Source organism: Sarcophilus harrisii, chromosome 2 (genome assembly GCF_902635505.1).
Source record: "Sarcophilus harrisii chromosome 2, mSarHar1.11, whole genome shotgun sequence".
NCBI lineage: Eukaryota > Metazoa > Chordata > Mammalia > Dasyuromorphia > Dasyuridae > Sarcophilus > Sarcophilus harrisii.
This window is the reverse complement of record NC_045427.1, coordinates 279,862,444-279,876,862: the sequence shown is the minus strand read 5'-3', so window position 1 is coordinate 279,876,862 and position 14,419 is coordinate 279,862,444. Positions and strand designations below refer to the sequence as shown.

Below are 14,419 nucleotides of genomic sequence, written 5' to 3'. Positions count from 1 at the left end.
TTAGCTAGTCTTACCCCTACCTCAAACCCATTTTAGAGGTAATAAAAGTGAGACCCAGGGTCACATAAGTATTAAAGTACCTGAGCTGAGATTTCAACCCATTTTCTCTAAGTCTATATCTAGTGGTTTTTTCCCATCATATCACCTTTATTTGATCAATAAATATTTGGTTGCAACATGATAAGAGAAGCAGAATAAGAGAAGAGGGGGAAAGTACTGGGGAACTGAAAGCAGAGTTCAAATTTCACTTGGGGGAAGGGAAAAGGAAGACATAAGGATTTCTTTAGGACCTACTAACAATTATTAACAATTGTGTCTTAACAATTTGTATTAACTTCATAACAATTACTATCATCTCCACTGGACAGATTAAGCAACTTTGGGAGATGGAGGGAGAGAAGGATTCACACAGTTGGGAATTATCTGAGACTCAAATTACTTCAGGCCTTCTTGATTCCAGGCTCAGCATTCAATACACCATACCACCAATTGTCTCTGTAGTGCTCTTTGCTATGTGTATAATGAGAGAGGAATCACTTAAGCTTTCTGGGTTTCAGTTTCCTTATCTGTATGATGACGGGAACTGGACTTTAGAAATCCTTTCCAGATCTAAATCTAGGTAGTTCAATTGTTTGAGAGGAAGGATTTAGAGTCAGAGAACCTGAATTTTGATCCTTACTGTCCTACTCAATACTTAATTTAACTTGTGTAAGTGACTTCTCTCTGGAGCTGAGTTTTCTCATATATACTCTGAATTAGTAGGATAAGAGGATCAATTTTCTAACTCTGTCTATATTTTTTTATTTCTTTTTCACATTTCTGAAAACAGTTTTATTTAAATAAGAGTTTAAATACATTACATACCATCTACTCTAAAAAGGGAAAAAAAGAAAAAAAAAAAAGATAAGAAAACCAAACCAGTCTGTCACTTCACATGGCACTGGGCAGCTGTGGCTAGTAAACTGTGAACTCAATTGTTACTACATTGACTCTTTTGATACATTAGTTCAAAATTTGTTCCCTTGTCAAAAAGATTAATTCAGGTAAAGCTGTCCTCATAGTATGACGTTCTCTCCACTTGTGTATCCCCCAGAGTTACTACTATGTCTGGTTAGATAATATTGGACCTTGGTATGACTGATATAAGAAAATGCCCTACCATTGCCTCAAAATGAAACTCCTCTCTGGTCAGGTGGCGCAGGTCACCAGGGGAATCCCTGTTCTGCTACAAAGTCTAACTTTACCTTGGTGGTATCACTGGACTGGGAGTTGGTGACCTTAACTCACTCCTCTGAGCATCATCAAAGGCAGCTCAGAGAGTTACAATAAAGTTCTCTCAAGTGGACAGAAAGCTCTGCAGAAGGAGCACCAAGGAAACTCGGACTTCCATGGCCTCAGATGCTAGCGCTTTGGACTTGACTGAAATCTTAAATTATTTGTGTTTTAGGCTGGGCACTGCCAGGCTTTACCTCTGTTTAAATGAAGGACTGCAAAATTAGACAGCAAGGCTCTTTTCAGTTTATTACAAGAATGAGTTACACTAGTCCAAGTTAAACAGCAGACCCCAAATGGTTACATTATACAAGCTGTGAGGTTTTTTAAACTTGTGACAAAGGACAGAAGGGAATTTTTCTACTCATTGCAAGGAAATCCTCACTTAAGCTTCAGTGAGCCAAAAGCACTTAAAACCCATGAACCTTCAGCTGGTCGTCCTTAGCCAGTCCAATCTCTATGAGGAACTGGCATATGTTCTTACGCTGGTCACCCTGTAGTTGAATTACTTCTCCATATTCTGGATGCTCAATTACAGTACCATTGCAGGCAAATTTTTTCTTGAATGCCTTCACTAGTTTCTTTTTATCATAATCCTCAGCAATCCCCTGGACAGTAGTGAGGGTCTTCCTGCCGTTTCTCTGTTGAATTCTTATATGGATATAATCCTCAGTCCCAGCAGGAAGCAGGTCATCACCCTTACTTGCATCAGCAAAGGGGTCGAAAGAGTGGAGGTTCTGGATAGCGGACATACGATGCGATTCCTTTTTCTCGGTGGAAACGGCCTGCGGAAGGCGGTGGCGGAAGAAGGAGGGCGGGGCGAGGGGGAGGGGAGGAACGGAGCGTCAGGAAGCACCTGGGCTCGAGGGAGAGGTTCAGTGATGGGGGCCGCTAACTCTCATTCTTAGAATTTGTGTCTCTTAGAGACTGGAAGTAAAGGAGTAAAGAGGATGCCTTATAGAAAAAATAATGAATGGACAATTTATCAGGCTAGGCACATAGTAGACACCCAATAATAAATATTCATTAAATAAATAATAATGAATTTCCTTTCTCCTATAAAGACACAAAGCCAGGCACACAAGTCTTGCCTTGATGGAAAACCTTTGGCTGTAAAACTCTTAAAAAAAAAAACTGACAAAGAAATACCTGTTAGTCAAGTAGCAAATGACAGATTTAGTAAGGTTAAAACTGCCCGATTTTTACAATATGAGGTAGCAGAAGAGTAGATTTCATATAAACAGCAAAAAGAGCAAGGTGAAGGAAGGAGAGGATCTCTACAATTTAGCTACAATGTCAAAAAAAAAAAAAAAAGACAGAAAAGCAGTGTAAATAGGGTCCAGGAATGGAATGACAAGACATCAAGGATTAACCAGGTAAATTATTTTTCTCCATTTGATGCAGCAGTCATTTCAAAACTGAAAAAGTAGTTAGTTCCAAAAGTGGATGTTCTTTAATATTTCTCTTAAAAACAAAATTAATTAGCAAAGCTGGGGCTTGCTTCTCTATTCCTGGGTCTGAGAGGACAGTGAAAATTATGAAAATGCTGTGGGCAGACAAATGGGACCTGTCTCCGCCATCTGTCTTCCAAATGATCCTGGAGGTACAGCTATTATTTCAGTCAGACACTGGTAGGCCCACAATTGTTCATGGTCTTCATGAAGAATAGTGGCTGTCAAGGACTCGGTGAGTATTACGATTTCTAACAGACATGTTTTCAGTCTACCTGAGTCACTGAAACATGGGTGACTGATTGGCAACCTTCAGTTGCCAATCTATTCCCCTCATAGCTCCACTTTAGACACTTCCACCACCCTCATCTAACTATTTATCCTCTCCTCTGTTGTATAAACATGTTAGGAGAAAGCCTGCCATTGTCTCTAAAAGGCAGGGAGGGAGGAAAAGAAGAAATAATGATATGGGAAATGTGAGACTTGATTGAAATCAACAAAAAGTCTTCTTTGAGACATCCTGGTAGTTTCAGCTAAAGAGATTGTGTATGAAAGCATGGCTAGTTTTTACCAAAGAGACACAATGGAGAATATATACTAAAAAAAGAGTATCAAAAAATTTGTCTATTCTACTATTGCTATTTCATAAACTGATCAGAAAAATAAGGAAAATAAATAGGGTCAGTCAACAAGTATTTACTAAGCTTTTATTGTATCAGAGAAAAGCAAGTATATATATACAGAGATGAAAAAAACAGATTTTTTGCCCTTAAGAAGTTTAAATTCTATTGGGGCTCAATAAAGGTATATATTCATAATTAAGTAAATGTCAAGTTTATTCAATATGACACCAAATAATTTCAAAGCAAAGACAGTAATAATAACTATGAAGATCCAGAATGGTGTCACATTGGATAAGATACCTGAACTGTGATTTGAAGTCATACCAGTGTAATGGGCTGAGGTTTGAGTTGATGCACTGAGGTCCCAAGTATGTGAGGCTAAAGAGTAATTGGGCTATACTCTATTAATATACATGATTGGATAAAGAATGGTCCCTGCCCACTCTCCGTGCAAGTCCTGATGTGTTGTATAGGAAATGACGATTTTGGTGGGTGGAGGCAGAGAGAGAGACAGGAAGAGAAGCTGGGAGAGATTGGGCCTGGGTTCGAGACTCCGAGCTGCTGGTTGTGTGGCTGCTAGTTGAGCTAGCTTCTTGACTCAGCTGCACACATTGCTATCGCCGATTCTCTTCCACCTCCGATCCTTCTTCACTGAGAATAAAGACTGACAGTTTTCCCCTAACCTGAATTCCTGTCTCCTGTCCATTTAAAAATACATGATCTTCACATTTGGCGCCCAACATACCAGGAGCTCAAATACTGTCTCTTAAAACTTTCCCCAATGGAAAGATTGATTTGTTGATTCTTCATGACTATTTGAGAGCAGAGTTGGCAAGTCCTTTGGAGTAGAGTTGGGAAGAGCTTGAAAGAACTTGGAAGAAGAAGACATCTTGGTTTCCTATATTCCTGCTTCAGGAGAAATGTGGTAGAAGATTCTCTTCAGGGAGTGGCCTTTGAAGATAGAGAAAACCTGTGCCTCCATGTGGCTTCTTTTCAAACTCTTTCTTTCCCTTCATTATCTTTCTGTAAAGATAACCTGGAATTTACATTATCCAAGCTAGAAGTAAGAATACAGATCACTCTTCTGAATTTGGATCTGATGATCCCAGGACACAGGTTGCTTTTGAGGACTAAGATTTATCACAACTCATTACAAGATATAATCCAAACTGTTTCATTATTGAGTTAAAAAAAAACTTGAGTTCTATGAGTCCAGTGTTAATGGAATATGTATTTTTATTCACTGAATGATGCAATGTTCCTAATGAGATTACTCTGACATGAAACCTTGTGCATGATTTTTTTATTTTTCCTCCATATCCCAGAGTAATAAGATTCCTCATTACCTATAGAATCAAATGTTAAGTCCTCTGAATGACCCTTGAAGCTTTTCAAAGCCTAGTGTCTTTCTACCTTTCCAGTCTTCTTACTCTTGAAGACTGCTAAACTTCTTTCCATTGTTCAATTCCAATATAAATTCCTTGAAGGAAGGGTCAGGGAATATATATATTTGTATTTTCTGCATTCTATATGCATTCATACATGATATCTTCTGCCAGGGAACGGGCCTAGCTGGGATTTGGTTTGGTAACCTTGGAGAGATCCAACCTTCAAGGAACTTATTTGATTTTTTCAAAATGTTGAATTAAATTTAAGGAAGCAGATATGTGGCTCAGTGGCTAAAGCACTGGGCTTGGAGTCAGGAAGACCTGAGTTCAAATCTAACCTCAGACACCACCTGGGTAACCTTAAGTAAATAACTTAACCTTGATTTGCCTTATCCACTTATATGAAAATGGTAAAGCACTCCAGCATCTTTGCCAAGAAAACCCCATAGTCACAGAATGTCAGACATGACTGAATGCTTTAACAACACTAACAATTTTCAATAACTCAGTTGTCATCTCCTAGTCATAGTGATGTATCAGAACAGGGCTACATTGCGAATTATACTGGTATAAGGAGGGAATGTTGTTTCCCAAGTGATGAAATCATAGAAAAAGATTGTTCCATTTCAGAAATATGAGTCCCTTTCTTTAAATGAATCAAAAAGAACAGCATGATTTGCTAGGCTAAAAATGGATTGTATCCACGGGGGATTTTAATTAAATTGGAGAGAGTCCAGCAGAAGCAGTTTAGTTGAATACAGGCTAAGAGGAAGGAGACTTTCAAAGGAGAAGACAAGTTATTTCTCTTCTCCTCCACTCTCCATGGATTCTAACAGTAGAATTATATCTCAGAAGTAGATATTTAATTCAACAATGGGATAATCAGTATATGAGAATTCAAGGAATATTTAAGGGAAAAGAAGCATCCATTCCAAACACATTTGGATACAGAGTCCCTTGAGATCAGAAGCACCTTCAAGGAATGTGGCTTCTGGGAACAAAGAGAACTAGTTATAGAGTGAAAAAGAGGACTAGCTTTGGCAACAGATAGAGCTTTTAGAGGACTGCGCTTGAGAAAAAAAGTTTAAGGCTTATTTGAATTATAGAACACATTGTTTTCCCTAGACAATAACCACACTACCAATTGTTGGTTGCTGTCCTTCATTTTTGAAGAGGATCAAAATGACATTACTATGTTAGAGTCGAGTTAGACTGTAGTTGATTAGACCAATATGAGCTTGGAATGCTCTACTACAGGTCAAACACAAATGGTCCCTGGGAACATTTAGGGTGTACTCTCTAATTTTCACATTTTGCGTTTCTTCTGAGCTAATGCAATTCTACTTTGTTCATAGAGCATAGCTCGTTCTCTGATGAGGGCACACCATGCTGGGCGGTCCTGTGCCAGTATATCTCATGTCATACAATCAATTCAAAAATTCTTAAAAGAAATCTTGAGAGTGTCCTTGAATCACTCTTTCTGATCACAATTGTACTCTAAATTTGAATCACTCTTCCCATGGACACTATTTGTGAGAGACTGCACCCAGATTTAAGGTACCATTCTTCCTATTCCATCTTAGCAAAGGCTTTTGCTAAGAGCTAATTGGATTGTACTGATTAACTGCAATGGGGATTAATAGAAGGGGCAATTCATGGCTCCTGTAGTATTAGGAGCACAAATTCATTGGATACTCTAGAATTCCAAGTAGCAAGTGTCCCTTGAAAGCCCAGTCCTAAAGTTTGAGTGCAAGCATGAGTTGAAGCAGTAGACCATAAGGAGAACCATATTTTTTTTTTCTTAAAAAGAGTTAAAATTCCTAATGACTGAAAGGAAAGCACCAAGAAGAAAAATTATGTATAAATTAATGATGTGAAATTAATGAGGAAGAAGGAATTTACTCAGTGGGAAGATAGATCCTACCCAAAATGAGATGAAAAATATAAAAGAAAACTGTTACAAACAACTAAATAGCACTTCATAGTTATTTCTTACTTTTAAGAGTCTAAAGCAATTTATTATAATTCCAGTTCTATAAAGTGAATAAATATTATCTGGATTTTGAATATGATATACAATATAAACTGTTAGACACTGTGAAAAAAAAATAGGGTTGTAGACCTCTAACTCCTGCTTCAAGGGATGGAATTCTCATTGTTTCACCAAGATTAATCATGAAATTTGTGCTAAACCTCCTTAAGATGAAGAAAAGTATTGTTTCTGTAAAGTTCCACTTGAGGGGCATTGGGGAAGGATAGTGATATCCTAATAGCTCACTCAGTCATCAACTCTGTATTTAAAATATTCTCTTGAAAGAAAACAGTAATTATTATAATTATGACAAAACCAAAATATATGTTAAAGGCAAATTCACTCTCTTGAGTTTGCTTATCAAGGAATTATAAGATTCAAATATTTGCAAGTCATCTTGTCCATTCCCCGTGGCATCAGGACAGAACTACAGTTGAAACATTTTAGAGAATATTTTAAAAGTCCTTCAGAGGAGAGTCCTCTCCTCCCATTATTAACATTTCTTACCCATTTTTTATATTTTTGCTATCTGAGTATTTTTCTTTTATAGCTAGTGGAGGGAAGTTTGTTTGCTTATCAAATAAAATAATCAAGATGGGAATTTGGAACAAAGAACTGATGTGGCTTCATTTAAGGGTTTTTTATTCTTTATCTTTCCTTTTCCTATTCATTTGCATGAAACCGTTTTTTGTTTTGTTTTGTTTTGATGTTTTTCATTTCTTAAATCACCATGGTATCTCATATAGTTTTCCTCCCTTCTTTGTCCCCCTTCTCCCTGATAGTCATCCCATCTGACAAACAGTATTTTTTAAAGAAAGGGAAAAAAGTCAGCAAAAGGATCAATACATTGAGAAAGACCCAAAATATGCAATATGTTACACTTGTAGCACTCTCTCCTCCATGAAGGAATTTGAAAAAAAAAAAGGATTATTTAAATAAGACTACAGAGCAAACTGACTTTCATGGGAATTTCTTCTTCAATACAAACATCAGAAATAGTGTGGGGCAAGGCCTCTTTTCATATCTCTTCAAGTCCCACTTGATCTTCATGCTACATTTAAAAAATTTTTTTGGTGTATTGTTCTTTCCATTTAAATAGGTGTAGTTACTATGTATATTATTTTTATACCTCAGTTCACTTTACATCAATTCATATAGATCTTTACATGCTTCTCTGTATTCAGCACAAACAACATCTCTTATAACACAATTGTATTCCATTACATTAATGGACTACATTTTGTTTAGCTATTTCCCAACGTTCTTCAGTACCATAAAAATGTTGCTATAAATATTTCAGAATTTTCTTTTCTATGGTTTCCTTGGGATATAAACTCAGTTATGAAGTCAATAGTTCAAAATATATGAACATATTAATAGCATCATTTAATTCCAAATTACTTTCCAAAATTATTATATCATTTTATCAAAAACGCATCTTAAGGTTGATAAAACCAAGATATCTCAGACCTGGACAGCCATTGGTATTTTGCTAAAAAGATAGTATTTTTTTAAAAAGATTATGAAAAAGCTGGGTAAACAAACAATGACATTATAAGAAACAGAACAATAAAATGTTTCCCCCACAAACCTGAAATTCATTCATCTATAAGTACATATACTGCCTGTAAGAAGAATGGAGACACCTAGGGAACATGGATGAATAGATATATGCATAGGAAAATGATGTGGTCATAGAGCAGTCATGCAGGGATTTACATGAAAGGAACATATAAGGTGGGCATATCCATAGATGAAACCACAAAGGAAAGAGGTGGATTATAATGAAATATGGATCTGGTGATGGTATGTTGTTTGAAGACTACTCTAGTTTGAGGAATTCATCAACATGATGATGATTTTTTACAAAATAATAAATTTTTTGACAATAGCAAGATGTATTGAACATTTATAAAAAAAAATTATAAAAGTATCAATGGTTGCAATCTCTTTGGAGAAGATTAACACCAATAAACTTACACCAATAAAATTACAGGTCACTAAAACAGAAATATGAAGTCAAAGAAGTTACTTTTCACTGTTCACCCAGCAATATGAGATTATTTCCTCCTTTCTATTCTTCCTATAGATCTTCCTATATATGTGGATTATTAGATTATAATCTGAGTTTTCTAGCCTGGGAGAGACAGAACAAAGAAGATAAATGAAAAAAACGGGAAAGTGAGGAAAATGTATCTTTTCTCACTCAGTGACTATTTTTTTTAGGTCTTTCCTTCCTCCTTCTCTCCCTCTGAGGTCCTCCATTCTTTCCAGATAATGTCCCATCCCTGGAGTTTATAACCACTGTTCCCTCACAATTCTTCTAGCTGCTAAATATTGTTATTCAAGGTTTTCCACAAGAAAAATGTTCTGATTTTATATCTCTATTCACTTGGGTTGAGGAATGGTCAATTTGCAAGAAGAAAAAGGGGATTTGAATCATCTTTCACAGAAATATACAATTAAAAGGATAGTTTATAAGCAAAGATGGTCACAGAATTAAACAGTGGCTATGAGAAAACAGCATAATTGGAATTCATTTATGTAGAAAAGAGAATAGAATCGAAGGAACCTTAGAGATCAAATTTAATTCCCTCATTTTATAGATGAGAAAACTGAGGGCAGAGAGCAGTGATATCACTAAATTCAGTCAATGTTTTTCTAGTCCAATCCCCTCACTTTGCAGATAGGGGAACTGCAGCTCTGAGAGATGATGAGTTTGCTTAAAGTTAAATACATTGTACATAGCTGAGCCACAAATTAAACACAGGTCTTCTGATTCCAGATCTAGAGTTTACAACATATATGCCATTTTTCTACAGACTTCTTTGAAAGATTCAGTTAGAAAAGAGGCTACATAGGAATTAACTCAGAAACTTTACCTGTGAGAGTATGTCAGAAAGTCAAAGAAAGTGAGAATAAATTCAAATCAATGGTTGGTCTGCTGGGACATTAAGAATTTCTAAGGCAGAAGATAGAAAACCTGCAAGATTACTATTTAATCTGTGCCTTTGAGTTATTTATGGCATACATGCTTTTATTCTATCAATTGCTATAAGTATATACTTGCAGGTGTTCACCAACACTCATTTCTGAGTCACCTGTGTAGTTTTGCTCACTCCTGATACATGAAAAAACAGTGGTTCCCCCAAAGAGAATCATATCCTGATAACCAAAAGGGTACATCATTATTGTTCAATGATGACTTACTTGTGATAAGGAAGTTGGGGGAACTGCACAAGGAAAGAGAAGGAACACATTTGCCCAGTTTCTTCTGTCCAGTGTTGAAAGGCAGATCAACATAAATAAATGGTCCTACCAGCAGATGGTGCTATAATCCCAATACCTCTGAATGTAGAAATTCCTAAAGAAGATAATAGTATCTTCTTTAGGAATTTCTACATTCAGAGGTATTATACAATAATACAACATTATACAATAATGTTGTCATAAGAAGGGTAGAGAAGATGGGGAAAGTGTTTTGTGAATGATCAAGCACTTTACTGCTGCAAATCTTTAAGAAGAAACAACATGGTAGGGTGGAAAAATCATCATATTGGATTTAGGAAACCCATAATACTAGAATCTCAGATTTGGAAGGAGCCTTAAAGGTCATCTAGCCCAATTTGTAACTGAAGCAGAATTCCCTTTTATGGCACTTCTAACAAATGGATAAACATTGTCTGCTTAGATAATATGACACAGACTTAAAGTTGAAAGGGACCTTGGAAACCAAGTAGTCAGTCCTCTTTGTTGTTGTTTGTTCTTTACAGATGAGGAAACTGAGGGCCCAAGGTCACATAATTTGGAGACTTCCAGTGACTAGGAAGAAATATAGGACATTAAATAGCAGAGATGGTGAGATCTAGTAAGAGGGTGTTCATTTGTATGTGTTTTAAAGAAAAGTGTTGGATATGTTTATTGATAATAGGGTTGGAACCAGGAGAAAGGAAGACATGGAAGATGAGAATCAGAAACAGAGAGACAAAGAAAAGGGGACAATAGGAAGTAGTCTGATATACAAGACAGTAAGTGATGGGACCAAGGGTGTATGTTGAGGGACTAGTTGTAGTTGTTCAGGCATTTCAATCTCATCATCCTTCATAATCCAATTTGGGTTTTCTTGGCAAAGATACTGGAGTGGTTTGCCATTTCCTTTTTCAGGTCATTCTATAGATAAAGAAACTGAGGTAAACAGGATTAAGTGACTTGCCCAGGATTAGAGCTAGGAAGTATCTGAGGTTAGATCTAAACTCAGGAAAATGAGTCTTCCTAAATCCAGATCTGGCACTCTGTCCACTATGTACCTTAGTTGCTCCCTCTTCATTAGAAACTAACATAAAAGAAAATAAATTAAAAGACAATATTAGGGGCATGTGAGCTGAAAAGGGGAGAAGCTAATGGAAATAGCCTTAATTTGTTGGGTGACATCTGAAGTAAGACTCTCAACTGGGAGCAGAGATGGAGAAGTAATGTAATAATAATTTTAAGGAAAGTTTGAAGCAACTCTTGAGATAATGGAAATAGAGAATCAATTAGAGAGGAGTAAAAGAATTGCCTTGCAATAATGAAGGCCCAGTTGAGATTATACAACATGATTATGTAAATCCAATCAGCATGGTTTCATGATTTAATCTAGCACAGTTATCAGTATCAGATTAGTAGGAGTGAAAATGGGAATGCTGGGAATAATCCAGAATTGGAGTTTGGCAAGATGTGAGCAATGATAGGACAAAAAAGTAAGGGATTTGGGAGTAGAAAATTAAAGTGTTTAGCCAAAGGGTCCAAGAGTGTAAAGGGAAAAAGAGGTTGTAACAAGTACAAAGGAGAAGACCTAGAAAAATATTGAAGGACAAGATGAGGATAAATAGTTTTCAGGTAGTAAGGAATAGAAAGTGACAGAATGATAAAAGACTACAGAGGAAGATATGTAGGAATTGTGAACTGAGTGGGTTGAGGGAGTGTCCAATAATGAAACTATATTTTGTTTATGTAATGACAAACAAAATGATCCTGGGTAGTCCAATACTTTTACTGGAATGAGAGCTCAGTTTCAAGGAAAAGCAACTTAGAAAACCAGAGGTTCCAATAGCTATGGTAGAAGAAAACTTGCAATTCTACTTTGCTACAATTAAGTCATTTAGTGAATACATGCAGAGGGCAGAAATCAGAATTACTTTTGTTAATTGTGAATAACATAAACTGTGTATCAAATATGTTGAAAGAATGTATGGGCTTAGCATTTCTCACTCTATGTCATTTGAAAATTAGTCTTAGAATGACAAAGCCATTATGATATGATACTATGGAATGGAGACAATGAATGATACTGATAATTGACTCTCCAGAACTTAGACTGGCAAAGGATTTAGTTCTTATTTAAATAGGTCTTAGAAAAATTTTAAACAAAGAGAAAATGAAATCTTCATCTTAAAAATGTTTTTTAAAAAAAATTCTGAATTTAACAAATGCCAAATTGAATGGACATTTCTATTTACATGTTTCTGAAAAAGAGGATTGTGCATATAACTGCAGATCTTTCTTCTATAATTTCATTCTCTAAAGAAAATTTAATAAATTCAACCTATACTTTCAAAACTGTTGTTTGTGCTTTTTCTCAACTTTTTTCTCTTGATTTTCAAAAAAGATGCCCCAATAACTTTCATTTTTTTCTTTTTGCTATCTTTCTCTATGCCCCTATACCCTCCCACTATCCCTTGGTTAAAAAAAACAACACAACAACCCATTCCCAAATAAAGAAAAACAAAATTCTTGTGACATAAATATATATGCAATTAAAAACAGATTCCCATGTTAGCTGTGAACAAAAATGTATATATTCTGCATTTTGAGTCCATCATCTCTTTGTTGAAAAGCTGGTTGTATGCTTCATTACCTCTCTTCTGGAATTATTGGTTATTGCAATAATCAGACAAATCTTTCAAAGTTATTTTTCTTAGAATGGAGTTGTTAAACATACTTCTCTCTCTCTCTGCTGACTTTAAAAGGATTCTTCCGTGATGGGTTTTAATTGGTAATCACTGAAATCAGCTCTTTTGTTACCATATGACTCAGGAAAATCAGTGAGGAAGTCTCCAGTACATTCCCATGGTTTAGGATTGACTCCTAGGCAGCTTTTCTTTCAGGCTTGTAAGTTCTTAGATTCAGACTCAGGAGCAACAAGACAATGATGGTGTCACATTAGCTGAGGAGGAGGGGGAACAGAGTAAAAATGCTACTCAGGAAATTCTGTGCTTCATGATGACACCCAAGAGAGAAAACATAATGGGGGTCAAGGCAGAAGGCTTATACTGTCATTATAATAGAACTTAAATGGACATTATATTTAATTTCCATGACAGCTTTAATTTTCTGGTTTAAATCTTATGAACATCTGGATAAGCCATCTGCCCTTTTGTCCAAGGCACCAGAGTATTACTTGTTCTTTGCTTTGTAAAAGATATCCTCTGAATTTTTTTTTTTTTTAAAGATATCCTCTTATTGACAGTAGGAGGAGAATGTAGGGAAGAAGCAAAAGAACACTAAAAACTGACACTGGCTAAGATAGGAAAGAAAGGAGGTGAAATCATGGCAGGCAATATGGTGGACAGAGTGACTCAACTAAGGGAATCCAGAGATCAGATGTCCAATTGTTCTAGATGTCCAGATGTCCAGATGTTCTAATTCATTGTATAATCCAGGATAACAGAAACCAGATTCTACTATTTAGTATGTTCTTTGTGCATTCATGGGCAAATTATACAGTCTTCCTGGGCCTTAGTTTCCTCAACTGTAATATTGGAATAATATTTGTGAAGAGAGTGCCTTTGTAAAGCATTAAGTGTAAAGTATTAAATCACTATAAGTTATAAAGCTGCAGATAAAATGATATTGACCCAATGTAGAGAGACTTCTTAAATCCTAAAAACAAAACAACAAAGCAGACTACCTTGGGTGAAAATGAAAGCAGGGGGGAAAAAAGAGCTTGCTTTTCTATTTGTATCCTCATTGCTCAGCACAATGAATCTAACTGAGTAAGCACTTAATACTTTCATTCATTCAATGAATCCTTCAGCCCATCTATTAGGGATGCTAAAATGAGTATTCCTTTTCAATTACACAAATGGGAGTGTAATCTCTAAGGCTGTTTAAGACTTTACAACATCACCTTTCTGGATACTATTTTCCTTATCTGTATAAGGGAAAGGGTTGAATTCTTTTTTTTTTTTTTTTTAATAGCTTTTTATTTACAAGTTATATGCATGGGTAATTTTACAGCATTGACAATTGCCAAATCTTTTGCTCCAATTTTTCCCCTCCTCTCCCCCACCCCCTCTCCTAGATGGCAGGTTGACCAATACATGTTAAATATATTAAAGTATAAATTAAATACAAAATAAATATACATATCCAAATCATTATTTTGCTGTACAAAAATAATTGGGCTCTGAAGTAGTGTACAATTAGCCTGTGAAGGAAATCAAAAATGCAGGCAGACAAAAATAGAGGGATTGGGAATTCTATGTAATGGTTCTTAGTCATCTCCCAGAGTTCTTTCACTGGGTGTAGCTGGTTCAGTTCATTACTGCTCCATTGGAACTGATTTGGTTGATCTCATTGCTGAGGATGGCCAGGTCCATCAGAATTGATCAT

At 35.9% G+C, this 14,419-nt stretch overlaps 1 protein-coding gene across 1 annotated transcript; it reads right to left on the bottom strand.

Moving 5' to 3' along the window:
• Nucleotides 1-1,502: 1,502 nt before the first annotated feature.
• Nucleotides 1,503-2,140, bottom strand: LOC100920855 (eukaryotic translation initiation factor 1). Its single transcript, XM_012547043.3, has one exon. The coding sequence runs from the start codon at nt 2,022-2,024 to the stop codon at nt 1,683-1,685; it is 342 nt and encodes a 113-aa protein (XP_012402497.1). The 5' UTR covers nt 2,025-2,140; the 3' UTR covers nt 1,503-1,682.
• Between the last annotated feature and the right edge of the window lie 12,279 nt (nt 2,141-14,419).